Source organism: Equus quagga, chromosome 1, assembly GCF_021613505.1.
Source record: "Equus quagga isolate Etosha38 chromosome 1, UCLA_HA_Equagga_1.0, whole genome shotgun sequence".
Lineage (NCBI taxonomy): Eukaryota > Metazoa > Chordata > Mammalia > Perissodactyla > Equidae > Equus > Equus quagga.
In genome coordinates this window covers 170,100,790-170,127,905 of record NC_060267.1, presented here as the reverse complement: position 1 = coordinate 170,127,905, position 27,116 = coordinate 170,100,790, and the positions used below count along the sequence as shown (strand labels likewise).

Sequence of the window (27,116 nt, the reverse complement as noted above, 5' to 3'; positions counted from 1 at the left end):
CGGCCTTAGCCACCTCAGGCTGCCGCCGCCGCGGCCCCGGCCCGGACGCCTGCCGGGCGCGCAGCCACGGGGACTGCTGCCTCCATTCCAGGCTCGGCGGGGGCAGGCGAGCGGCAGCAGCGTCCTTTCGGTGGTCGGGAAGCGCCGTTCCAGGAGAAAGGCCGCGGGCGGGGCTTAGAGCCGCGCGGGGCGATTTCCTCACACAGTGGTCAGCCAGGGCGAGGAGAGGCCGCGATGGGGTCAGGGCGGAGCGCCACATGGCTCGACCCGGACAGGCCTCAGCGTTGGCGAGCACTGAGGAAGCAGTGTAGCGGGGACCCTACAGCCCACACTGCGCCAGGATGGGTCAACGAACGAACGTTTCACCACAGCCCACACGCCTAAGAGGGAAATTGAGAGCGCATGGGGGAGGGGCGGAGAGAGCGGGCGGTTCGCAGAGAGCATGCTCCGTTCTGAGAGCCGTAAGTGGACGGCCACGCATGCGCAGTGAGCCCAGGGTGGGCAGGCAGCGGGGAGGGGCTGGCGTGAGCGGGCTGATGTGTTTATCCGGTTTTCTGGGGTGGGCGGTCAAAGCGCACGCGTAAGGGCGAAAGGCGGCCGAGCTGGGTAGGGGAATGCGCATGCGCTGAGCAAGCCGGTAGCTTGGGGAGGGTGTGGAGGGGGCTCTTAGAGGAGAAGCAGGGGAAAAGGGAAGCGAAGGGAAAGGAAAGGGCGGGGGGAGGGGTGAGAGTGTGCTCTGCGCATGCGTGCGAGCGCTGGCGACGACGGCGGCGGGGGAGGCTCGGGGATGACAGTGGCTTTGCCCGTTGGGGTAACGGTCGTCGTCGCCGGCAGGGCCTGAGGCGCCGCACAGCCCGCGGGATCCATTAAGGCCGCAGCAGCCCGGGCCCTACGGAGCTAGAGTGGCGCGTGGAGTCGGGGTGAGGGCGGCGAGGCACGGGGGGAGGGGCCTGCAGCGGGCCGTGCTGTGTGCTGGGCGGCGGCGGGGCCTGGCGCTGTGAGCGCTCGCCTCAGCCGCGGCCGGGCGGGCGCCGTGGGCGGCGGCTGCCGTCGTGCTTGGCGGAGGAGGTGTCGTGTGCGCGGCGCGGAGAAGATGGCCGGGCAGTGAGGGGGCGGCGCTTGCGCCTGGTGACCTCGGAGTGAGCGACTGAGGAGCAAGGGGCGCCGCCGCGGCCCGGCTGGGCCTGCTCCCCGCCCCCTCCCGCCGGCGGCGGCGGCCCGCGCACTTCCTCCCCGGCCCCCCCTGTCGGGTGGGGGACTTGTCTGCCCGCTTCGCCACCTCAGGGAACGGCGGGGCTGTAACCGCCGGGGCGGAGAGGCAGGCGCCGTCCGGGCCCCGCGTCCGATATGGAGAGAGCGGCGGCGGCCTCCTCCAGCCGCGGGAGCAACGTTCGCCGCTGCCGCGGCGGCTTCGAGCACTAGATCGAGGAAGCCGCCGCCCGAGCCGTCGTCCTCGCCGCTGCCTCCGCGCCGGGCGTTGTGATGGAGTAAGGGCCCCGCGGCCCGTGAGAAGCGAGCCCGCCCCTCGGACCGGGCCAGGGCCTGCTCCCGCGCCCGCCCAGCTCGCCCTGAGGAGGTGCCTCGGCGCCCGGAGATGCAGCTCGAGCGAAGGCCGCCCGCCGAAGCGCGGGGCTAGACCGAGCGCCGAAGCCGCGGCGTTCTGCGCCCGCGCCGCCCGAGACGAACTCGAACGCTCGTTTCTCTCTCTCTCTCTCTTTTTTTTTTTTCATCTGCAAGTCTCAGGGACCGAGGAGGGGCGCCAAGGCCCCATGTGTGGGAGGATTGCTTCAGCTCCACAAACTTGCACGGATTTCGGTTACTACTTTGGCCAGTGGTTCTGCTCCGATTTCCCTCGAATTGTTGCAAATTCGCCATTGTTCCCCGGCTGCTTACAAAGTTGGATCCGGAATTTCTTTTCCACCGGGAGCCGGCGGTGTCGAAGCGTCTGCAATGAACCCCGTGAATGCTACTGCTCTCTACATTTCCGCGAGCCGCCTAGTGCTCAACTACGACCCCGGAGACCCCAAGGCGTTTACAGAGATTAACAGGCTCCTGCCTTACTTCCGACAGTCCCTCTCGTGCTGTGTTTGCGGTGAGACGCTTTTTATTGTTCCCTTTTCAGTGCTGGTCGTAGAAAAGCTCCTGGGCAGTGGTAACGGGAGCGGTTTGCCGGCGCGGGGCTCGGAGGCAGCTTTTGTTAGCGGCGCCGCGGCGTACGGTCAGTAGTTCTGAAACTCGCCGGAGGACTTTCGCCCGGCGTCCCCGGCACAGCCCTCCCAAACCGCGGAGTATAGCGGCCTTACCGTTCAGAACGCGTTCCTTCGTCTCGGGTCGTTTCCTTACCGTTTCTGGTGATAGTTTTTTAAATGAAGTGAAATATACTTGCGTATTGCTGCTTTTTTTAAAAAAAAACCTTTGATAAAAGAGCTGACTTAATACCTCCCTTGGTTAGACGTGGTTAAATTTGGTTAAGCTTGGTTAAAACCTGTCCATGTGGCATGTTTGCGTTTCCCCAAACTGGTGTTACGTGTGGGTGGTGGTATAATCTGATGCACCCACAGCCAGTGAACTTGGTGTGGAACTTTCCCCCAGGGTCTTCAGCAGATGCTTTGACAGTAAACAGTGAGCCAGTGAAGACTGATGGTAACTGGTGGGATTTTTGCAGGATTATGTTTCTTGTTTTGTGGTTTTAATATACTGTGGCCTGGTAGAAAGTTTATTTTTTAGGTGATTTTGTTTGGAAAGTATTAACTTGTGTTGGGCAGCATACTGTCAAGTTATTTTTGAGAGAGGAAGATATGCTAACTTGTCTAATAAATCCGTGTCTCCAAAGTGATAACTTGGGTTGACTGTGCACGTTTTCCAAAAACCTAGACTTAAAACGTTAATAGAAAGGAAAGCCCAACTGGCAGAAAAAAAGTAATATTCTCCACTTCGTATTCTTATTCCGCCAAAAATTTTGAGGTTTTGTTGATTCACTCGTGTTTAATCAGAACTTGAGAAATTCAGGCGTTTCAGGCTTTCACTTTATCTTAGATAAAGAAGAGTAATTTTGCGACTTCAGTGGCTCAAGGGGGAAATGGTTTTCATTTGAGATTGATCCCACATTTTCTGTATGGCTCTGGGGTAAGGCACTGAGGGGGTGCAGAAGAGGTGAAGATTGTGTTTTTTTTGCATACCAAGCTTAATCTCATAAACGTGTAAGTAACTGTGTTAGAGTTTGATTAAGTGCTTGTGTGACTCATAACGGACACTTAACAGCTTTATAGAGAAGCAGTTGCTCAGGGCAAATCAATGACTTAACTGCCCTGGGCCTCAGTTTCTTCTTGTATAAAATGAGAGTTTTGGTCTAGATTAAGAGTGTGTTTTTCAGCTTAAATTTTACAAGTATAAGCGTAAGCATTTGTTTGGTTTCACCATACTCCCTAACTCCACTTTCACTTTTTATGGACTGCTTGTTATGTCTTCACAGTTTTTGATAGTTTTTGGAGTGAGGAGATGGAGGTGCATAACTTGCTTTTCCACAAACCGTTTTATGGGGGGAATTACTACGGTGGCGATGTAGGGGAAAGAGAGGGTGTGGGGCAGCCCACCCTGGCCTGCTGGAACAGCAATAGAGAGTGAAGTGATTATCCAGGTAACACTTGAAGATCTGGTAGGTCTCCTTTTTACTAGGTGGATGAGACCTAGCGCTCGAATTTAAAAGGGGGAAATGGTAGTTTTGAATTGTGTAGATGCTTGGAATGCTAAGTTCTTATCAATAGCTTCGGGATAGTTGTGGTCTAATTGAGCATTTTCCCAGATTCTAACCTGGATTTAAAAAATGGCATTGAAGATAAAGCTACATTAAAAAAAAGTCCAACGGTAGCTTTTTTTTTTTAAGCTAATCTTGGCAACACAGGGGGAATTTTTCTGACAGTCGGCCTTTGTAATTATTCTTCTTGTTCAAGCTTCCCTCCCCCACCATTCCTATGGAAAAGATTTGTGGGTTTTGCTTCTCTTTTATAATTGAGTAGCTGGCATAAAATTTCAGCAATTTAGATGTAGATTCAGACCCCCCCATCTCTTTGGGCATACGCCTGTGCTTATTAAGAAATAGAAAAAAAAAAAAATCGGTTATTTGAATTCACATCCAGCATTTGTGTCAGATGTTGTCCTAGACTCTTTTTCTTAGCTGAAGAGCATAAACTCATTCACATTAATAGGACATGTGCCATCTTATTTCATGAAGATAGTAAATATGTAAAAATAAAATTTAATTCTGTCTTGATGCTGTAAATAGGGAGTTTGTTTCAACAGGTCCTCCAATGTCTGACCTAGTCCTATCTTTTCAGCCTTTTATTCAGCTGACCTCTTACATAATTTCTCTGCTTTAGCCAGATTGATGTTTTTACCTTTTCAGACATACACGCCTTACATCTTCCTTCTCTTTTTCCCATGTTTGCTCTCTGCAGTTCTTTCTGCCTAAAATATACTTTTTCTCTGTGGTCTAACTCAACTCCCTCCTTCCTCAGTAAATTCTTTGTTCCAGTCATAGGCACTTATAACTCCTTCAGTGCAGTTTTTATATCTAATTCTTCTGATATCTTAGGGAAAATACTATTTTTTGTACATTTTTGTGTTCCTTCTCCCTCATCCTCCCCTATCCAGTGACTTGCATGTAGGTGTTTATGACAGACTCACAGGAAGAAAGTAAGAGGAGGTGAGGGAGGGAAAGTAAAAGGCCTTCAAACTTTGCAGTTAGGTTCAAATCTTGGCTCTTCTACTTACTGTGTAGGCAAGTTGCTTTAACTTTTTGCCTCAGTTTCCTTTATCTACAAAAGGGGATAATTTGTTTCTCCAAATTTGTGTTATATGTAGGTTTATTTTTAAGTGGGGAAAAACCTTTTGAACCCATGAGCACAAGCCTATGAACTGGTGCCTGGCGCGTATATGATTCATATCCCATCCTTGGGCAGAGGTAGAGAAAGGTAGGAGGAGGTGAGAGGAGTCTGAACTGTCAGGTCAATTACTGTCAAACCTAGATTATTCACTGGAACTACAGGTTTTGTTATCATTGTTCTTTGAAATGTTAATTAGCTGATTATCAGTTTGTTTTTCAATTGCTTTGTATATTTAAACCTTCTGAAGCTTCTAGTGAATGGGATAGCAGTGCTCCAGAGAGTTACTGTACTTTCTAGGCCACAGAAACAGTGACCAAGACAGTATTACTCTGAGTACTCTTTTTGGGTCAGTTCTCTCCCCTTAGTCTAAATGTTGGACTTGCTTTATCATTTCTCAGAAAGTAGAATTTCTTTTCTTTTGATGGCATGAGACTTGATAAATTCTGCTCTAGGGACTTTAAGTTTTTCATTAAATTTGTAAGTTCTCAAATGATATAACAAGTATGATATATAGAATCAAATCATGTTACAACTGGAATGACAGATTAAGTGGAAAAATATTATTCTCTGACATATTTAGAGTCCTGTAAATTAATCATGATCAGATCTCTACTCAGGAACATGAATATTTTCCTGATGTTTTAATTAGAGTATAGAAACAAAGTGGGTTTGGCTTTGGATTTGTTGAGTAGTTGTGGACCTTTTGGACATCCAATTTCTCATTTATAAAATGGGGAGAAGCTGGACATTAGTGTTTCCCATTGACATAGGGTGACATAGGCTGACCAAGTTTTTGTTTTGAATGTTAAGGACTTAAAATTCTGTCATCGTTTTTTTACTACTGCTACTCTTACCTTCTAGTGGAGGGTAGATGATTCCCTGAGGATGAGAGCCTTGCTTGTCTTGTTCATCATTATACCCCTGCTCCTAACATTTACTGGCTCAACAAGTATTTGTTGAATGGATGAAAATACCATTAAAAAAAGAGAGTTTCAAAGTAGAAAGGTTGTGCTCTCAGAATGACTGACTTTACGCATCTTTTAGATCGAGGCTAAATTAAAAGGACATTTGAATAATTGTATGTAAGTGTTAGATTAATGTTTTATATTTATATTTTTCTCAAGCGTGGACTCATTTGATACTTAAGATTTTTCTTTCTTTTTCTTTTTTAAAGATTTTATTTTTCCTTTTTCTTCCAAAACCCCCTGGTACATAGTTGTGTATTTTTAGTTGTGGGTCCTTCTAGTTGTGGCATGTGGGATGCTGCCTCAGCGTGGCTTGATGAGTGGTGCCATGTCCGCGCCCAGGGTTTGAACTGGCAAAACCCGGGGCTGCTGAAGCAGAGCACACGAACTTAACCACTCAGCCATGGGGCTGGCCCCAAGATTTGTTTTTCTTGTACTTAAAATCACTATAATTAAAATTTTTTTTATTGTAGTAACATAATATAAAATTTACTATCCTAACCCTTTTTAAGTGTACAGGTAAGTAGTGTTAAGTGTATTTATTTACATTGTTGTGACACATTTCCAGAATATTTTTTTTCTTTTTTGGTGAGGAAGATTGGCCCTGAGCGAACATCTTTGCCAGTCCTGTTCTATTTTGTATGTCAGTCACTGCTACAGCGTTGCTTGACAAGTGGTGTAGGTCTGCGCCTGGGATTTGAACTCATGATCATTGGGCCACTGAAGCAGAGCGCACTGAACTTAACCACTACGCCACTGGGCTGGCCCCCAGAATATTTTCATCTTGCAAATCTGAAACTCTGTACCCATCAACCAACCACCCATTACCTCCTTCCCCCCAGTCCCTGTTAACCACCATTCTACTTTGTCTTTATGAATTTGACTATGCTAGGTACTTCATATGGGTGGAATCATGCAGTATTTGCCTTTTTTGTTCATTGGCTTATTTCACTTAGCATAATGTCCTGAAGGTTCATCCATGTTGTAGCATGTGACAGAATTTCCTTTTTTCTTAAGGTTGAATAATCTTCCATTGTATGTATACCACGCTTAATTTATCCATTCATCCAATGGTAGACGTTTGAGTTGCTTCCAACTCTTGGCTATTGTCAATAGTGTTACTGTGAACATGGGTGTGCAGATAACTCTTCAAGACCCTGCTTTCGGTTCTTTTGGATCTATACCCAGAAGAGGGATTGCTGGATCATATGGTATTTCTATTTTTAATTTTTTGAGCAAACTCCATATTTTCCATGGTGGTTGCACTGTTTTACAATCCCACCAGCTGAACAAGGGTTCCAGTTTCTTCACACTCTCCCTCATCAACACTTATATTTTCTGGGGTTTTTTTTGATAGTAGCCATTTTGATGGATGTGAGGTTATATCTCATTGTGGTTTTCATTTGCATTTCTCTAATGACTAGTGTTGTTGGTCGTTTTTCCATATGCTTCTTGGCCATTTGTATATCATCTATGGAGAATCACTATAATTTTTTATCTTGAAACCTTACTTCACTCATTACATCTTTATTACTCACCTGTGATGTTCTAAGTGCTGGAATAGAAAGAGGCACATGGCCCCTACCTGTATGTTGCTCAGTGTTATGGGGAAGACAGATAAGGAAACCAGTAAACCCAAATTATTGGGTAAGTGCTGTGTTAGACGCACTTGTTATACCAAATCTCAAGTGTCATAATAGAACACTTATAAGTCAACTTTCTTGCACGTGTAAAATTGTAAGAAATTAACTATAAATGAGTTTCTCACTCTGTATAAGTTGTTTCTGAACAGTTGTTTGGGTCAAAGTTTAAGCAAACCTGATTGGCGTTAGAGCACAGTTGGGTTTACCATTTTTTTTCTTGGAATTTAAGTTCACCTTTTCTCTAATCTGGGAAGAATTCTTTAGGAAGCATTTATCTAGTAGGCTGGTAGGGAAGAAAAATATTTAGTAATTTGTCACGGCAGATACACTTCTTTTATTTCAGATATATTTATTTAACCATTTGGGTTTTTTTCCTGAGGAAAATCTCCTTTTTATAGTTTTCTTTTTAGTATTCTAAAAATTAGTTCCAAAATATTAGTCCCTCCTTGGTTATGTTTATGCAAAATGAAATTGCCTTAGGGAAACGACTCCCTATATGCATTGTTCTGGATGCTGAGAGAGATGAAAGAGGTTTGATCCACAGTCCTTTGTCATATGATACAACTGCCTGAAAAGTTAGTGATGCTAGTTTAAATAATGGTTCAAGGCAAGCAGTAGGGTACGGTAGAACTAGGCAGGAGAATTGTTTCCGTCAGGTGAGATCTAGGAAGTATGGGGCTTGAGCTGAGCTGGGCCAAAAGGAATGGTGAAGTTAGTGGACATTTTCAGCAAAGCTTGAGGGAGAGAACAGTTGGCTTGTTTAGGCTGCAGAAAATCAAGTTTATCTGTAATGAAGAGTCCTTTTAGGAGAGTCCTTGCTCTATAGTGGTTCCTCAGGGGCCTTTTGTGTGGGGAACCTTGATGCCAGGCTAAGGAATTTGACATTTACCTTGTGGACCTGTTTTTTTCCCCAAAGTGTGCTCTATAGGCCATCTAAATAAAAATCACCTAAAGAGCTTAGTAAAATTCATATTCCCAGTTAACACATCAGATGGATTGAATTGGAATCTCTGTGGGCAGGGCCTTGTGATCGGCCTTTTAACCCCCCATCTTGATATGGGGAGGGGGATTTGCAAATCACTGGTGGGAGCATTTGAGAAACACCATTTTAAGTGGGAGAGTGATGTGATTGAAATTCTGTTTTAGAAAAGATTAATTTGAGTGTGGAATACAGGATTATTGGAGTATGGTGAAACCTAATTAGGAAGGATAACAGAGGTATCTGTATTAATAGAGGCCTGAATAGTGTTGAGAGTGGAATGGGAACATCATAAGATAATGCGAAGGGAAAATGTCATCCTCATGATTATCATAACATTTTAATTCTTTGATTTGTACTGTATTATGCTGTGTCATTGTTAGGTATATTTCACTATGAATAGATTAAATGACATTTCTTATCTTTATATTTATAAACATGTCTAGTACAATGTTTTCACATAGTATATACTTGATAAAATGTACTGAATTGTATTGAAGAACAGACAAAACCTGGCAGTTCAATACAGATACGTCGGAAAAACTGAAGGAGTCAAAAGGTAATTCAGTTCATATAAATTGATTTTGGGAGTACATGAAGAATTTAGAGAGGCTGATTTGAAATAATACAAGGACAGCTCACTTAAAATATTCTTCAGGGATTTAACAGTTTAGTATTGGATTTTGAGAGAAGTCAGGTGCTTGGGAGATGTTGCAGTTAAGATAGGAATTAGAGCAGATCACGTTTGGGCCTGAGGAGAAGGAAGAGAAGGATGAGACAATGTTGAATCATTTGATGGTGTCTGGGGCTTGGGGTTAGTGAGAAAGATTGTTGGAAATATGGTTAGGAAAGGATAAAAATATAATCTAAAAATTTTTACTTTATGCCCTTCCTTGGAAACTTTGATTTTTAGAATAAGTTTATATACTATTTGGTATAGTAAAGCAAGCAACATGTCTTCTGAGTTTTGGGGTTGTGGTTTTCAGTCTCCTCCTCCTCTGCACTCTTTGTTTTCTTCATGTTTGTGTGTGTTTGCACACATTGCATTGATAGCATTCCATCATTAATTGGTTAATCCCTTACTGTATTGGCTTCTCTCAATTGACACTTCCCTTGGAATCAACTTGGCTACTTTTATTTATGATTAAGTTTGTTTTTGTGAATTCTAGTGTACTTTCTAGTTTTCTTTTTTTCCTGAGGAAGATTTGCCATGTGCTAACATCTGTTGTCAGTCTTCCTCGTTTTGCTTGAAGAAGATTCACCCTCAGCTAACATCTGTGCCAATTTTCCCCTATGTTTTTATATGTGGGTTGCTGCCACAGCATGGCTGCTGGTGAGTGGTATAGGTCTGTGCCCAGGAACCAAACTTGGGCCACAGAAGCAGAGCACACCAAACTTAACCATCAGGCCACAGGGCCAGTCTCCTAAATTTTATCTTTTATTTTAAAAAGTGATATTTCAAAATCTTTATTCTAATTTCTGTTGTATTTTTCTGTGTCCAGAAGTCACTTTTGACTTTTCTTCTTATCCATTTAATTTCTCTTACTCTGTCTTTTCTCTTATAAGATTATATTTTTGTTCCCTTGTCTGGAAGTTAATTTAGATACTTTTTTCACCTTAATTATTGTATATCTGGCCATTTTTATCATCTTTTTCTTGCTCTGATTCAGTCTATAATATTTTAGCAGAATTATTTTCATTTTATTGCCTTTCTACTCCAGAAACCTTCTTGAATCTTTGCAGAGTTGGAATATCTGGAATAAGCTGTTTTTATCTAGTTTTATAGCCAGTGTATTTTGCATGTCCTGACTTTAGTTGTCTACCAGCATTTGTCCATTTTCTTTATTGTTCTAACTCACAGAAAATGTGCGCTTAAAATGTTATCTGGTCTCAGATTTGGAAATAAATTGTTTTCTAGCAAAATTGAGTGATTTTATAATTCTTTATGCAACAAGTAAAGGCATACCTAAACTGAAGGGTGGGTGGTCCAGTGTATAACCTAAGGGCTTTTGACCTCCTACCAATCCTGCTAAATGCCATTCCCTTGAAGTTTAAATTTTTGTTTGATGTTCTGAAATTTGGAACTCTTGCCATATATAATATAGGAATCTAGGATTAGAAGGGAGTATTCCAATTCAGGCATCTTTGTGATGAATTTCTTAATCCCCTCTGCAGTTAATCAATTGGTTGTGCAGCCTGTGACTGAACATATTCAAGGTATGAGATAGGATATGACTGTCATATCCACCAGAAGCTGTGAGTTGTGTCAGGATCCTTTTATAAGGTATTATTGAGCTTGCCAGCTCAATTTTTATATAGGTCTTACAAGGAAGGTATTACTAGGTCCTTCTTCATGGTGAGAATATAAAACCTTAGGCAGAAGACCATAAATCATACAGCCATTTCTTCCCATCAAATAATCTTTTCTGTAATGTTCTTGAAAGTTCATCCAAGACTTTTCCTGAATACCTCTAGGGTGGTGAGCTAAATTTTACTCTGCAAAATAGCCATATCATTGTTTGATAACTTTTTTTAAAAGAACTTTTTTTTTTAGAAAGTTCTTGCTTCTAGTTTCCTCAACTCTCCTCTGTAATTGTCTCCTGTTGGTGTTTTTGTCCTCTGGAACAATTTAGAAAGCCTTTAATAAAATTTTACCCTTTAAGTGTTGGAAGACAGTTTTCATGTCTGTCCTGGTTTCAGTTTCTTCCAGAAGTGTGGACTTTTGTGTCCAAGTCCACAGTATTTTACATGTGGTCAGGTGGGATTATTTGCCTTGTTGACTTGGACAAATTATTTCTCCTTGTTTCATTTGTAGAATGAAATTGTTGGACTGAAGCAGAGATTTTGATTGTGAATTTGGCCCCCAGACATTTTTTTTAGCTTGTTTAAAAATGTAGTGGATTGGTGGTCAGTGTTTTAAAATCTAGAGTTAACATAAAAATCCAGATTTTAGGCACCTCCTGGAAAATTGTAAGACCTGGCAACAGTGGGTCTACATTCTCTTGTAGCCTGGCATCATTGGCTGTAGTTGAGGGGAGAAATTCTCCTTTTTGGGGGTGGAGGTATGTCCTCTTCAGTTTGCCCTAGGTCCAACCTAGCCTTTGTCACTTTTTTTTTCTTTTTTTAACTTTACCTGTTTGTCCCCGTAGACATTTGGATTTGTGATCCTCAGGAATGGAGGATTTTTTTTTAGATTTTATTTTTCCTTTTTCTCACCAAAGCCCCCTGGTACATAGTTGTGTATGTTTTTTAGTTATGGGTCCTTCTAGTTGTGGCATGTGGGATGCCCCCCAGCATGGCCTGATGAGCAGTGCCATGTCTGCACCCAGGATTCGAACCCGTGAAACTGTGGGCAGCCAAAGCAGAGCACGTGAATTTAACCACTCGGCCATGGGGCTGGCCCCCATGGAGGATTTTTTTAAGGTCTCTTGTGCTTTACGCACTATTTTGAGCCATAGAATTCTGTGTTGGGATCTTGAATTATTCTGTGAAACCTTCTTACCTGGATAAGAAGATTGGTTTATCTTGTGTAGCAGTCAGAGAACAATTGTTGGTTCACAGTGTTTCTGGTCAATTAAAACATTTTCGCAAGTTGGTTGATAATGTTCAAATCTTCTCTATCCTTAGCTGATTTTCTCTTAGTTTTGTCAATTTTTGAGAGTGTTGAAATCACTAACTATATTTATGGGTTTGTCAGTTTCTCTTTGGAGTTTTATCAGTTTTTGCTTCATGTATTTTGAAACCCTGTTACTATGTATATAAAACAATTTTGGACATATGGAATATAGTTATAATAACTTGAATTTTTAATGTTCTGTTCTACTAATTCTGTTATTTGTCATTTCTGGGTTTGTTTCTGTTGATTGTTTTTTCTGCTCTTTGTAGGTCGTATTTTCTTGTTTCTTTGCATGCCTCATTAATTTTTATTGGATGTCAGATAGTGTGAATTTTACCTTCTTGGTAAAATTGTACCTTGTTGATGGATATTTTTGTACTGTAAATATTCTTGAGCTTTCCTCTTGAGTTGTTACTTGGAGACGGTTTGAACCTTTTCAGACTTGTTTTTAACCTTTTGTTAGGCAGAACCAGAGCAGCCTTAGAGGCTAATTTTTCTGCACTACTGGGGCAAGAACCTTTTGACTACTCTATCTGAGGCCTCGTAAATGATGAGGTTTTTCAGTCTGGGTGGTTGGAATAGGAATTATTCTACTGCCTCTGATTTACAGGGACTGTTCTCTGTGCTTCTTTCTAGGGGTTCTTTGTCTCACTTGGGGTAGTTTCCTCATATGCCTGTGCTGATCAGTACTCAGCTCAAGACTTGAAAGGAACCTTGTAAAACCTCTGGTGCTCTTTCTCTGTGCAGCCCTCTCATCTCTAGTACTCTGCCCTGAGAAGTCCAGTTACCTTGGCCTCCCAGCTCTGTTTTCTCAACTGAGGGAGACTGCTAGGCTTTGTCTGGGTTCTCCTTCCTTGTGCTGTGGCCTGAAAATTATCTCTGTGCAGTAAGATGGGTCACTTGTAGGGCTCTTTTTGTTTGTTTCCCCCTCAGGGATCACTGTTCTGTTGTCCAATATCTGAAAACCGTTTTTTCCCCCAGTTTTTTTAGTTATTTCAAGTGGGAGAGTAAATCTGATTATTCCGTTTTGTCTGGAAGCAGAGTCAGGTTACATTCTAAACCTGTGTTGTCCCATACAGCAGCCACTAGCTTTCAATTAAATAAAATTTAACGTGCAGTTCTTTAGTTATACTCAGCTACATCTTAAGTGCTCAGTAGCCACATGTTGGTAATGGCTACCTTATTGGACAAAGTTCTACATGACAATGCTATAACAACTAAAGAACTTAGATTTGTTCCTGAAGGCTGTGGGAGTATTGAAAGTTGCCTTCAGTGTTTTCATCTCAAGTTTTGATTTTAAAACGTGGAACTGGATGGTGTTACGAACAGATCACTGGAGCACACCACTATAGACTTATACAACAGTTTCCCCCACTCAGTGTTAGTGAATTGGGTTCAAGAAGCTGTACCACAGTGTTCATGTAGTAAAAGTTTCTGTTACTTAAAAAAGAGAGCGAAAATAGTATAACTATTTTCCTTCCTTTAAGATGATGCAATTTGAGGAGATGTCAAATGAATATTGGGCCAAATAGTGGTGCCATAACCAGTTAATAATTCTGCTGGAATTCTTCTGTCTGCCATGAGGGTTTTAATTTTTAGTCACATATTTTGTTAACTGTTAGTGGTGTCCATTCGGTTCTTTCAATTCTTTGTATATTGATTCGATGGACCATTGACTGGGGACAAGAAACATTAAGAAAATTAAGTTGATAGTGAAGTAGGAGGTAATGGGAAACATAAAATTTTAATGATTCTAAATATTTGGTTCATGATTATTATACCTCTCTCTGTAAGTTGTCTGTGTTCTCCTAACATCCTTTATATCTAAAAGCAATGTTAAAAAGAGAAAATATAGTAATACGCAGTATGGCCTTTTATTTTTAGAGAATAATTATTTTTATTTTTAGAGACTTGTTATTTTTAGAGACTATTTATTTTTAGAGACTCGCAATGTGTTATTTGAAGTGTTTGCAAATACCAATATAAAGCCACCCTTAGTTCATCACTTAGTAACAAAACACAAAAATGGTTAAAAGGGGCTGGCTCCGTGGCGGAGTGGTTAAGTTCGTGTGCTCTGCTGCGGCGGCCCAGGGTTCGGATCCTGGGCGCGGACGTGGCACCGCTCGTCAGGCCATGTTGAGGCGGTGTCCCACATCCCACAGCTAGAAAGACCTGCAACTAAGATATACAACTGTGTACAGTGGAGGGGTTTGGGGAGATAAAGCAGAAAAAAAAAAAAAGGTTAAATTTTTTAGTAAAAAATACAAGGATTCTAAACATCGTCACATTTGCAGTTTTGTCCTTGCATAATGTATTCAATTTTAGTGTATATTTTTAACGTTCATGGGTTTACAAGCAAGGTATGTCATTTTAATGTAGATATGCCACCCAAAAGCATTTTCTTACATAATTTACATAAAACAAGAAGTAGCCTTTTAGTGGAAAGTCAAATTTGTCTTTGTATATTTTCTTAAAATGAGCTTTATTTATAGTATAATCTCTTACAAAATATTAATTTTTTTCTTAAAATTACTTTGTTAAATGATTGGATTATATGATTAGAAAAAATCCCCAGGAGTTCCTGTTATTGTGAAAAATAGCATCAAGGAAAAACAGGTTAAATATCTTTCATGGTTCTTAATCCCAGTTGTGCATCAGAATTACTTGGGAAGCTTTTTAAAAATACACATTCCTGGGCTGTATCTCCAGATATTGAATCAGTTTTGGAATAGGCCACCTAGGTGATTCTAATACCAACCCCTGGATGAGAGTAGTGCTGTCTTGGAATACTCCTCTTGTGAGGTTAATAGGTGCACTTTAAAAAAGAATGTGTGCCAGTAAGTTCAAGCAGTGCTATGTTAAGCAAGTTTCTTGACAGCTGTAGTATTTGATTTTAGGACACTGATGTATTTTGGAATGACTCTCCAGGAGGGTGTTAAAGCAAACCTCTTAATGCCTTCTGGTTTAATGGAAGACCAGTTTGGGAAATTTGGATCTAGATTTATGTTGATTTATTAGATTAATGTTTGATCAGCTGTGAATCAGTTTAATTGTGCCTAACTGACCAGCCTGTGTTATCTTATTGGTAATAATTTAAAGAGAGACCATCATTGCTTTGTAAAATATGAAAATAATGGAATATTACAAAAGTGCCCTGTAACCGCAAAATGCTCTATAAAAGTCTCCCCTACATAATTATTAAGATAAATGATGTCTGGCATTCTCTTTTAATTCTTACTAGAATATGAAATGAGGCACAACTTGAGTTTATGAATATGTTGTGGGTCTGAGTGGTTATATATCATCCATTTAATAATCTGTGGTGAGTGTTTGGTTTTGTAATTTATAATGGTAGTTGACTGGTGAAGCTTACCTTGTATAAACTATTGACATTGCCAAGAGTATTGGGAAATATTTTTTCATAGTTTTAGGTTAACCAAAGACATAAAAGTTAAACTCTGAAGTTTAACCATTCCGATGTTCTTGAGTAAGATTGAGTCTTTTAAAATTGTAGTGTTTAACTGTTGATTTCATTTCTTAGTGAACTAGTTGTATTCCTTTTCACAAACTGGAAACAACAGATTTTGTGTCTTTTACAACCCCCCATTCCCATGGCATACATATTTAGCTGTCAGTGGTCTCTCAATGTAGTAGTACTTAGTTCATTTAAGGTGATGTAATGAACTTTAAAATAATTACTTAGTCAAGTGGTCAAAATATCCCACTGCATGTCGCCATTTTTAGTGTCAAATTATTCCCTTCCTTACTTTTAATTAAAATGTATATATGTTCTGTCATACTACAAGTATTTGTGCTAGATTTTTAAAGAAAACTGTTTACAGGGCTGTGGAATCTAGGTGATCAGGGGCTAATGGTGATGTAGGGCAGAGCTGCTTGAGTATTTAATTAATTAATAATTTCTTTGATACCTTAGTTTGTCATTTGGACCTTTTGGTTTTTTGAGGCATGTTAATTTGCTTTTTGGTTTACTACTAAAATAAACGTGTGTAAACTTAAAGCAAGAAATTCTAAGTGGTGCTCAATCAAAAATTTAAGGAAGAAAAACAGACCTAGTAGGGTTAGGAAGGCCTACTAAGAAGACAATAGTGCTGTCTTCTTAGGAGGATTCTTTGATCTCAAATTCATTTCTCTTTGACTTGAGCCTGTTATTGTTTATAGCAGCAATCATACTCATGAATTTTGTCTAATGAAAAGATTAGAGGTTTAGACTTCAACATATGCCTGCAAAAAAACTATACTGGACACAGGTTTTGGAGGACTAAAAACAAGCTTTAAAAAGAACAGTTTAATTGTCCAAAACAGTTAATTCATTTTTGCCCATTTGCTAAGTGATAATACATATGATCTTTTTATGGTGTTGTCATTTTTATTCTTAGCCAAATCCAGATTTTTTTCCATGTGTGTATGTATCTAGCAGATATCATAGTTGTTATTGTTTCAAAACATATTTTGCATCTTTAATTTTGGGGTATAATTTTGGTGCTGTGATTCAGAGATATAAAAAAAGGTCTGAGAACCCCTTGTTAAATGGGAGAGGTAGGCTCTAGCACAATTCTTGGCATACCTTGGGTCCCAGGAATTAATTGCTTAAGTGATTGAGGAAAGAGAGATGTTTTCTTCAGATAAATAACAGGAAGTGAGAATAGCTGGATTATAGGGTAGTTCTATTCTTAATTTTTTGAGGAACTTCCATACTGTTTTACATAGTGGCTCCACCAATTTACATTCCCACCAACAGTGCACACGAGTTCCCTTTGTTCTGCATCCTCTCCAGCACTTATTTCTTGTGTTTTTGAGATAGCCATTCTAACAGATGTGAGGTGCTATCTCATACTGGTTTGCATTTCCCTAATAGTTAGTGATATTGAACATCTTTTCATGTGCTTGATGTCATCTGTACATCTTCTTTGGAAAAATGTCTGTTCAGATCCTCTGCCCATTTTTTCATTGGGTCATTTTTTGTTGTATTTTTTAAATGCATTTTGGATATTAACCCATTATCGGAAAAATGGTTTGCAGTATCTTCTCCCATTTGATAGGTTGCCTTTTTGTTTTGTTGATGGTTTCTTTTGCTGTGCAGCTTTTTAGTTTGATGTAGTCCCATTTGTTTATTTTTGATTTTGTTTTCCTTGCTGTTGGAGTCAAATCGACAAAAACATTGCTAAGACCGATGTCAAACAGCTTATTATCTGTGTTTTCTTCTAGGAATTTTATTAGGTCTTACATTCAAGTCTTTAATCCATTTTGAGTTAATTTTTTTGTATGGTGTAAGATAGTAGTCCAGTTTCATTCTTCTGCATGTGGCTGTCCAGTTTTCTGAACACCATTTATTGATGAGACTTTACTTTCTCCATTGTGTGTTCTTGGCTCCTTTGTTGTAAATTAGTTGTCCATGTGTGTATGGGTTTACTTCTGGGCTCTCACTTCTGTTCCATTGATCTGTGTTTGTGTTTTTCTGCCAATACCATACTGTTTTGATTACTATAGCTTTGTGGTATAGTTTGAAATCAGGAAGTGTGATACCTCCAGCTTGTTCTTTATTCTCAGGAGTGTTTTGGCTATCCAGGGTCTTTGTGGTTTAATACAGATTGTAGGATTTTTTTGTTCTGTTTCTGTGAAAAATGCCATTGGACTTTTGATAGGAATTATGTTGAATCTGTAGAGTGTTTTAGGTAATATGGACATTTTAGCAATGTTGATTCTTCCAATCCACGAGCGTGGAATATCTTTCCATTTCTTTGTGTTTTGTTCAGTTTCTTTCAACAGTGTTTTATAGTTTTCAGTGTACAGGCCTTTCACGAGCTCCTTGGTTAAATTTATTTCTTGGTATTTTTATTCTTTTTTGTTGTGATTGGAAATGGGATTTTTTTTAAATTTCTCTGTTTTTAGTTTAGAAACGCAACGGATTTTTTTGTGTTGTTGTACTAGTCAACTGTATTGTATTTGCTCTCATAGTTTTTTTGGTGGAGCCTTTAGGGTTTTCTATATAATAATTATGTCATCCACAAATAGTGACAGTTTCACTTCTTCCTTTTTAATTTGGATGCCCTTTATTTCTTTTTCTTGCCTAATTGCTCTGGCTAGGACTTCCAATACTCGGTTGAATAAAAGTGGTGAGAGTGGGCATCCTGCTCTTGTTCTTGATCTCAGAGGAAAAGCTTTCAGTTTTTCACTGTTGAGTATGATGTTAGTTGTGGGTTTCTTGTATATGGCTTTTATTATGTGGAGGTACTTTGCTTCTGGATCCATTTTATTGAGAGTTTTTTTCTTTTGAGGAAGATTAGCCCTGAGCTAACATCCATGTCCATCTTCCTCTACTTTATATGTGGGACACCTACCTCAGCATGGCCTGTCATGTGGCGCCATGTCCGTACCTGGGATCCGAGCCAGCAAACCCTGGGCCCCTGAAGTGGAACGTGTGCACTTAACCGCTGCACCACTGGGCTGGCCCCAAGAGTTTTTATCATAAATGGCTGTTGAATCTCGTCAGATGCTTTTTCTGTGTCTGTTCAGATGATGATATTTTTTTTTCTTCTGTTAATGTGGTTTACCATGTTGATTGACTTGTGGATGTAGAACCATCCTTGCATCTCTGGGATAAATCCCACTTGATCATGGTGTATGATCCTTTTTAATGTATTTGGTTGGTTAATATTTTGTTATGAATTTTTGCATATGTGTTTGAGAGATAATGGCCTGGAATTTTCTTTTTTTGTGTTGTCCTTGTCTGGTTTTGGTATCAGGGTAATGTTGGCCTTATAGAGTGAGTTAGGAAGTGTTCCATCTTCTTCAATTTTTTGGAACAATTTGAGAAGGATAGGTACTAAATTTTCTTTGTTTGCTAGAATTTAGTGGTGAAACCATTTGGTCCTGGACTTTCGTTTTTTTGTGAGGGTTTTAATTGCTGTTTCAGTCTCCTTACTAGTGATTTTTCTATTCAGATTTTCTATTTCTTCATGATTCAGTCTTGGAAGGTTGTATGATTCTAGGAATTTATCCGTTTCTTCTAGGTTTTCCAATTTGTTGGTGTATAGCTGTTCATAGTAGTCTCCTGGGTTCTTTGTATCTTGTTTCTTTTTTTTTTTTTCTGCTTTATTTCCCCAAACCCCACCTGTACACAGTTGTATATCTTAGTTGCAGGTCCTTCTGGTTGTGGGATATGGGATGCCGCCTCAACGTGGCCTGACGAGTGGTGCCATGTCCGTGCCCAGGATCCGAACCCTGGGCCGCTGCAGTGGAGCGTGCGAACTTAACCACTCGGCCATGGAGCCGGCCCCTGTATCTTGTTTCTTAAGATAGGTCTGTATTGCTATAAACTTCCCTCCTAGTACTGCTTTTATTTATCCCATAGATTTTGGTATGTTCTATTTTCATTTGTATTTAGGTATGTTTTGATTTCTCCATTGGCTTAAAAATTGTTCAGTAGAGTGTTAACTTCACATATTTGTGATTTTTCCAGCTTTCTTTTTGTAGTTATTTCTAGTGTCATACCATTGTGGTCTGAAAAGATGCTTGATATGATTTCAGTCTTTTTAAATTCATTGAGACTTGTTTTGTGTCCCAGCATTTGGTCTGTTTCTGAGAATGTTCCATATGCACTTGAGAAGAATGTGTATTCTACTGCTTTTGGATGAAATGTTCTGTATATATCTATTGTCTATCTGGTCTACTGTGTCATATAAGACTGATGTTTCCTTGTTGACTTTCTGTCTGGATGATCTATCCATTGATGTACGTGGGTTGTTAAAGTCCCCTACTATTATTATGTTGCTGTCAGTTTCTCCTTTTAGGTCTTTTAATAATTGCTTTACGTATTTTGGTGCTCCTATGTTAGTTGCATATATGTTAATAACATGTCTTCTTGATGGATTGTCCCCTTTATCGTTATATACTGTCTTTGTCTCTTGTTACTTTTTTTGGCTTGAACTCTGTTTTGTGTGATATAAGTATGACTACATTCATTTTCTTTTGCCTACCATTTGCTGGAGTATCATCTTCCACCCCTTCGCTTTGAGCCTATGCTTGTCTTTAGAGCTGAGTCTCCTGAAGGTAGCTTATAGTTTTTCAATCCCTCTAGCCATTTTGTGCCTTTTGATTGGTGAGTTCAATCTATTTGCTTTTAGGGTTATTATTGATATATGAGGATTTAAGACTGTCATTTTATCTTTTGTTTTCTGATTGCTCTATATCTCCATTGTTTCTTTTCTCTTGTTTTTCTGTCTGCCGTTTTAGTTTGGTGGTTTTCTATGTTTTTCTCAGTTTTCTCTTTTTTTGTAATTTGTGTCTCTGCTCCAAATTTTTGTTTTGTGGTTACCATGAAGTTTGTATAAAACATCTCATAGATAAGATAGTACTTTTTCTGCCTCATGGCAGCATATCTTCATTTGCCTATACAGGTTTCATCCTTTTTCTAATGTGCTTTTTATGATTCATTCATTGTATATTTATTAGGTGCTGGCTTGTGTTCCAACACTGGTTTAAAGATACAGAGATAAATAAGCTTCTGGTCTTGAGTAATTGAGACCCAGTGAATGGTGACAGTACAATGTGATGAGTGCTATAATAGGTGCTTTTTGAACAAACTGAGGGGCAGAAATTAAGGGAGGCTTTCTTTTGGAGGTCATATTTGAGTTGATTCTTAAAGAATAGTTTACCATGCAAGGAAGGAAGAAAGACATTCTAGAAGGAGTAAATCACAGAGGAATAAATAAGCATTGTATGTTTTGGAATGGTCAGTGTAGGTAAGAATGGAGTATGGAGTTTGTGGAGAAAACTTAATGGTACAAAATTTTGGGGGTAGGGTGGATGGGGCCAGATTCTGAAAGGCCTTATATATCATTTCAAAGAATTTGGATTTTAAAGGTTGCTTTGAAGGGTTTTTTGTTTTGTTTTGTTTTTTTTTGACAGTTTTTAGTTGCGCCTTTATGAAGGGTTTTGAAAAGAAAGACACATAATCAGACATGTATTTTAGAAAGATCACTTGGTGGTAGTTTGGAGGATAGACTGATTGGAGCAGGTGAAGTTGAGGTAGGAAGAGAAGCTAGAAAACTCTTGGAGTATTCAGGGTGAAAAATGATAAGAGTTCCACTAAGGCAGAAGTAGTTATGGGAGTGAATCCTAAAGGGTGGATTAGGCAGTCTTGGAAGCTATGTTCAGTGAGACACTGGAGATTGGGTGTGGAATGCTGGTGAAGAGGAGTCTGGATGGTATCAAGGTATCTGCTTTGATTTCTTGGTGAATGGTGATAGTAGCAGCATCCAAGAGAATAAAGGATGTAGGAGGAAGAGCAGGCTTTTAGGTGAGGGTTTAGGGGAGATAAGTTCATATTTATTCATGTTGAGCTTGAGTTGTCTATGGGTTATCAAAGGAGAGATGAAATTCCTAGTAGGCAGTTAGATATGTGGGTCTGAGCTCAGGAGAGAATGATTTGAGCTGGATGTAAAGATTTGGAAATCCCTGTGTGTAAATGGTAATTAAGCCAGCTTTATGGGCAAATCACTCTGGAAGGAGTGTGTAGAGCAGTTTTTAACTTGGGTTGGTGTTGTATCTCTGCTTCAAAAGGGGAAGAGGTTCATGATCCCCATGAGATTCTGTGCAACCATTTGTGTCTGTGTGTATCATCAGATTCTCAAAGGGCTCTGTGACCCAGTAAAGATTACTGTGGAATGGAGTAAGAAGTGTAGTTCCTTGTACAGAAACATGAGGAATACAGAAATTAAGGAGGAGGTAGAACAAGAGGATGTAAAGGAGATGGAGAAGACAGTGTTGCGGGGAAGAGAGGAGAGCATTTCAAGGAAAAATGATCAGCCAGAAATGCCCATTGGTTTGGGATTAGCAATTTTTGCTTTCCTTTAGAAGACTAATTCTAGGGAAATACTTTAGCCTATTAATAACTGGAGGGAAGGTTGCTGTACAGAAGCAAGGTTTGAAGGTAGAAGTGAGAAGTGAGAGAGGGTGTGAATAAAGTTGGGTGGGTAACTGGAGAGGGAGGATGGGAGCCAGAGCATTGGAGAGGAGAAGGTTCATCTTGGAGGGAAGGTGAAAGGGTATTAGAATGTGTGTGTGTGTGTGTGTGTATATGTGTATGTGTATGTTGCAGGGAGTGGGTTTGGGCAGGATGAGAGATGACGAGAGAGGGAGAATATATAAATATGTAAAGCTTCTGGTAAATTTGACAGCATGAAAACATGAGGGGAAGTGAAAATACGCAAGCTTTTATTGGGTTTTGTTTTGTAACTTTTATAGAAAATTTCAGTATACAAAATAGAACTCTACCTCAACAGTTAATGATATCCAAATGCAAGGCTTCTGATATACTATAGATCTTGCCATAAAATCTTAGAATTATCAGGGGGCTGGCCCCGTGGCCGAGTGGTTAAGTTCGCGCGCTCCGCTGCAGGCGGCCCAGTGTTTCGTTGGTTCGAATCCTGGGCGCGGACATGACACTGTTCATCAAACCACGCTGAGGCGGCGTCCCACATACCACAACTAGAAGGACCCACAACGAAGAATATACAACTATGTACCGGGGGGGCTTTGGGGAGAAAAAGGAAAAAATAAAATCTTAAAAAAAAAAAATCTTAGAATTATCAAATTTTAGAGCTGGAAAGAGCTTAGCTAGATATTTAAGTCACTCTATAGCTTTAAGAAATGGAGAGCCAGGTCACTTTTGTTACCGAACCAGGTTCGTTTTTTGCCCGCTGCCCGGAAAGCCAAACACTGAGATGACAAGATTGCAGCAGAGAGAGTGTTTACTCACAAGGCAGCCACGTGAGGAAGCGAGAGCATGAGCCTCAGATTTGCTTCCCTGAAAATAGGGACTCAGGGATTTTTATGCGATGCGGGCAAGGTGGCCTGAAATGTGGAGAGAGGTGATTGGAAGTGAGGAGAGGTGAGGTAATTGATGATCTGCGCAAGTGTTGTCAGACTTTATGTCTCTTCACAGGACCCATGTTCACAAAATGGTGGTGTTAGCATGATCTGAGGGTTGAGTTTTTAGCCTCCTGACGTCAAAAGGTTGCCTCTTGGACATCTGCACAGACCCATTTGATGAGTTGGTGGTCTCAGCCAGCCTGAAGTGGACAAGGAGTTCTAATTCCTGAAAAACAGCTCACACACCCATTACCATGGTGACCCAGGCTCCAGGGAGATGTTATCTGTAGAAGCCTAGTGGGAGTCGGATAGTATATTGCCTGAGCAGCACAGTTAACAATGGGTGGGTTAAACAGCTAAAAGCTATAATCAGTAATTGCAAAAAGGAAAAAACTGAGTACCTAGATACTTAATCATCAATGGCTGTTTGCTGGTTTCGCTTTTATAGATGCGTGATTTTTTATTACATTTTTTTCCCTCAAAATTTATCAGATTTGGACAGTTCCCAGATCCCCAATTGAGGACTGAAGGACGTCATTTTCTTAGTTGTGGGGAGTGTTGCTGGGGCTGTCAGACCTCCCTGGGAATTACCCTTGACTGAAGAGAACCCCTCACCCAAGCTCACATCCCCTTTCTTGGAGTAGCCTGTGTCCAAAGGGTAGTCCATTGAAGACCTGGCTCCCTTGCCCCAACACAGGACAGCCTTGAAGAACCATCCTAGCTTCAGAGCTCCGTCTGGGGTCATCTGAGGCCTTTGTTGTGCTTACATCCCAGCCTAACTTATTCTTCCTCTGCTCTTTCCCTTCCTCCCCTTGATAAACTTTCAGTCCACTAACCTCTCCCCCAAGAATTTGAGTGCCTAGGAACCTGACTTCCAAGGTTGATGAACTTAAAATTTCTTCGAATTTTTAACATATTTGCTGAACTTTAAAAGATTTAATGTTTTATAGTTTTTCATGTTTATGAGAAATATCCAGGTAAATGTTGAAAGATAGAATCATCTAGTATAATGAAAGAAAATGATTAATTTGTATAGTGCCAAACATATGAAAAAAATAATTGTTAGGATATGTTTTGGGATGGAACAAAAAGAGGAATACCTTCTTGAACATGCTGAACAAAGATCTTGGCATTTAATTGACGCCCCCACCTCCCCCTTCATTGTTAGTGTTTCTGCTGTCTCATTTTTGTTACCTTTTATAAATTAAAAGTTGTCCCCCCCACCCCTCACCCCATTTGAGATCAGGCTTACATGCTTTTATTGGCTTAACTTGAGAAAATTTAAAATATGGACAAGATTTTTTTCATTTTTGGTCATACTGTAGAGAATGGAACGTATGAAGCGTATTTGAAACAAATATGGTTAGATTGAGTCTTCATGAGAAAAGTCTTGCCCTCATGGTGCAGGAAAGATTTCCTTAGCAGAATCTAAGACTCCATTCCTGAACAAAATACTTCAGGATTTTCTATCTGCAACATTTGAGAGTGCCTTTCCAAGAGCAGGTGTATCACTTGTCATCATTCAGTCAAATGTTTTGTCATTGCTTAAGTTACTGTCCTGTCTTGGATCCAAGAGCTTCAGAGCAGTGTGATTTGGCTGGCAACAAAAGTTTTCACTCTTAATAAAGCTTTTCCCCCCCACATCGTCTTTGGTATTTCTCCTATATATGTGACTATAGATAAACTTAGGTGGTCAGTAAAGTTATCTGGGCCATTTGGGAAGGAATGACTGGCAAAAAGTATGTTATCTCAGTCAATAGTGATTGCTGAGGAAATTGGCTTTAGAATCAGTAAGAAAATTGAACCTAGAAAACTTATTTAAGAACTCTACTTTTTTGAGCACTTTAAGATAACTAGTTAGTGCTATTTTCTTAAGTATCTTTACTTTAGTAATGATTTTAACAAAATCTCATGGAATATAATTATTCCTTTTTTTTTTTTTTTAAGATTGGCACCTGAGTTAACATCTGTTGCCAGTCTTTTTTTTTTTTTCTCTTCTTCTTTTTCTCCCCAGAGCCCCCCAGGACATAGTTACACATTCTAATTGTAGGTCCTTCTGGTTTTGCTATGTGGGATGCAGCCTTAGCGTGGCCTGATGAGCGGTACCATGTCCGTGCCCAGGAGCCAAACTGGCGAAACCCTGGGCTGCTGAAGCAGAGCGCATGAACTTAACCACTTGGCCACGGGGCCGGCCCCTAATTATTCCATTTTCTCAAGTGAAGTTTTGTTACTTTTATTATTTTCCTCCTTTTGCCTTAGAGTTTTAATGTGAGTTTCTGATAGCTTCTTATTTTCTAATTACTTTTGATGTGGGTCCCTTTGTTGGGAAGCAAATTTAGGCTGTGATGGAAAGCGTATTTTATTGAACTAGTATGTGGAAATATATATGTGTGTATATATATGTATATTTTTAAAGATTTTATTTTTCCTTTGTCTCCTCAGAGCCCCCCGGTACATAGTTGTGTATTTTTAGTTGTGGGTCCTTCTAGTTGTGGCATGTGGGATGCCGCCTCAGCATGGCTTGATGAGCAGTGCCATGTCTGCTCCCAGGATCTGAACCGGCGAAACCCTGGGCCACCGAAGTGGAGCACGCAAACTTAACCACTTGGCCACGGGGCCAGCCCCTAGAAATATATCTTTTATGGTATCTCTTCTGTTTCATGTTGCGTGGATTATCAGTAAAAGCAGAAAACTGCTGCCTGTCTTTTGTAGGATCCCATGTATTTTATAGCTGTTGGGTTCTGTACTGTCTTTATTTTTCTCTTTCATTATTTTGGTAAAACTGGTTGAGGTATTATTACAAAGAATGATTACACACCCCCTTTTCCCAAAAAAAATCCCCCCCCCCCCCCCCCCCCCCCCCGCCTTTCCAGGTACTTTTCCATATATCTCATATGTCTAAGTATTATAAGACTTATCTGAATCTCTTTTGTGGATTCCTCGACCATTTAATATTCTAGTTTCCAAGAATGCTTCTTGGAGAAATAGTATGATGTTTTAATTATTAACTGTGTCCTGCCTGTGTGCATTTTTTTGCTTTCTGATAGTGGCATTTCAGGATGATGTTCATGTGAATCTTGGCTAATTTTTCCTCATCCTTAAGTCTCATGTTATCAACAACAAATAAGATTTATATAAAATTACTTGCATTATTTGAGGTTGTTGATTAGGCAATCCTTGTTGCTGTAATAGAAGCTTTACCAGGAGAAGGAATTCTGGAGAGGGGGTGGTGGTAAATACAGAATGTTTTGATTCTGATAAATGCTCTTTTTGTGCATATGCCATTTAAGTTAGAATTATATGATGCATTTTTGTTAAGTGCCAAAATTAAGCCATTGAGATAGTTTAATTCCATTTAAACCATTTTCCGTTTTTGTCAGTTTTCATTTTACTGAAATTATTTTCATTGGGATCATTTCTTTTCCATGTAAACTTTAAAATGAGGATTTGATTCTTTAGTCTCTTTGTTGTTGTTCATGTCTTAATTTGTCCATGTTACATTTTAAGCTATTGTAGCTTTTGCCATTGTTGATTTTATTTTATAATCATTATTATTGCCAGGTTCATTGTTCACAGGATCATTTTTTAGTCATTAACAAGTTTTGCTAAACGTGTTAGCTATTACCAGTTTTATTTTTTCTTGGCTCCCTCCCCTCCACCCCTTAAACTTAATTTCCCCCCAGTAATCTGGTCAAAATATTAGTGAAGTTGAACGCCATCACTATTAAAATGGAGAATCAAAAGATCTTGCTTCAGAAGTGATTAAGACATGATTTACTTGTTAGTCTGCATGTCAACATGAAATTTATAGTATGGTCACCTTTACCAATGGTATTTTGAAGTGAATGAATTACCACTTGCCTTATTCAAAATTGGCATCAGTTATGTATTCAGAAAAGTTTGCCCAGAGACTAATGATGTTCTCATTGTTTGCTCATGCTAAGGAGAAGTGCCTTTCCCTTGTATGGTGAAAGCGGCGAGCTTATTTGAGACCCGGTTATAGTTTGTTTGCTTATTTATTTTGGTGCTGTGGGTCTTTCTCTCAAACTTAAGCTGCTCTGTAAATCTTGATGCTGGCAGTGATTCTTGTCAGGGGTAGGGGTAAAGTGCATGGCAGCCAATCCAAGTACTAACTTT

General features: G+C 40.1%; 1 protein-coding gene across 2 annotated transcripts in view; it reads left to right on the top strand.

Moving 5' to 3' along the window:
- The first annotated feature begins 787 nt into the window (after positions 1–787).
- The window catches only part of MSL2 (MSL complex subunit 2), a 35,922-nt gene continuing 9,593 nt past the window's right edge, over positions 788–27,116 (top strand). Inside the window, exons 1-2 of one of the 2 annotated variants that reach the window (XM_046684253.1) lie at positions 788–920; positions 1,738–2,092. In XM_046684253.1, the coding sequence (XP_046540209.1) occupies positions 1,951–2,092 (142 nt within the window). In that variant the 5' untranslated portion in view covers positions 788–920; positions 1,738–1,950. Of the gene's footprint in view, positions 921–1,635; positions 2,093–27,116 lie in introns of those variants that run through there. The other variant, XM_046684244.1, reaches the window with a different exon arrangement.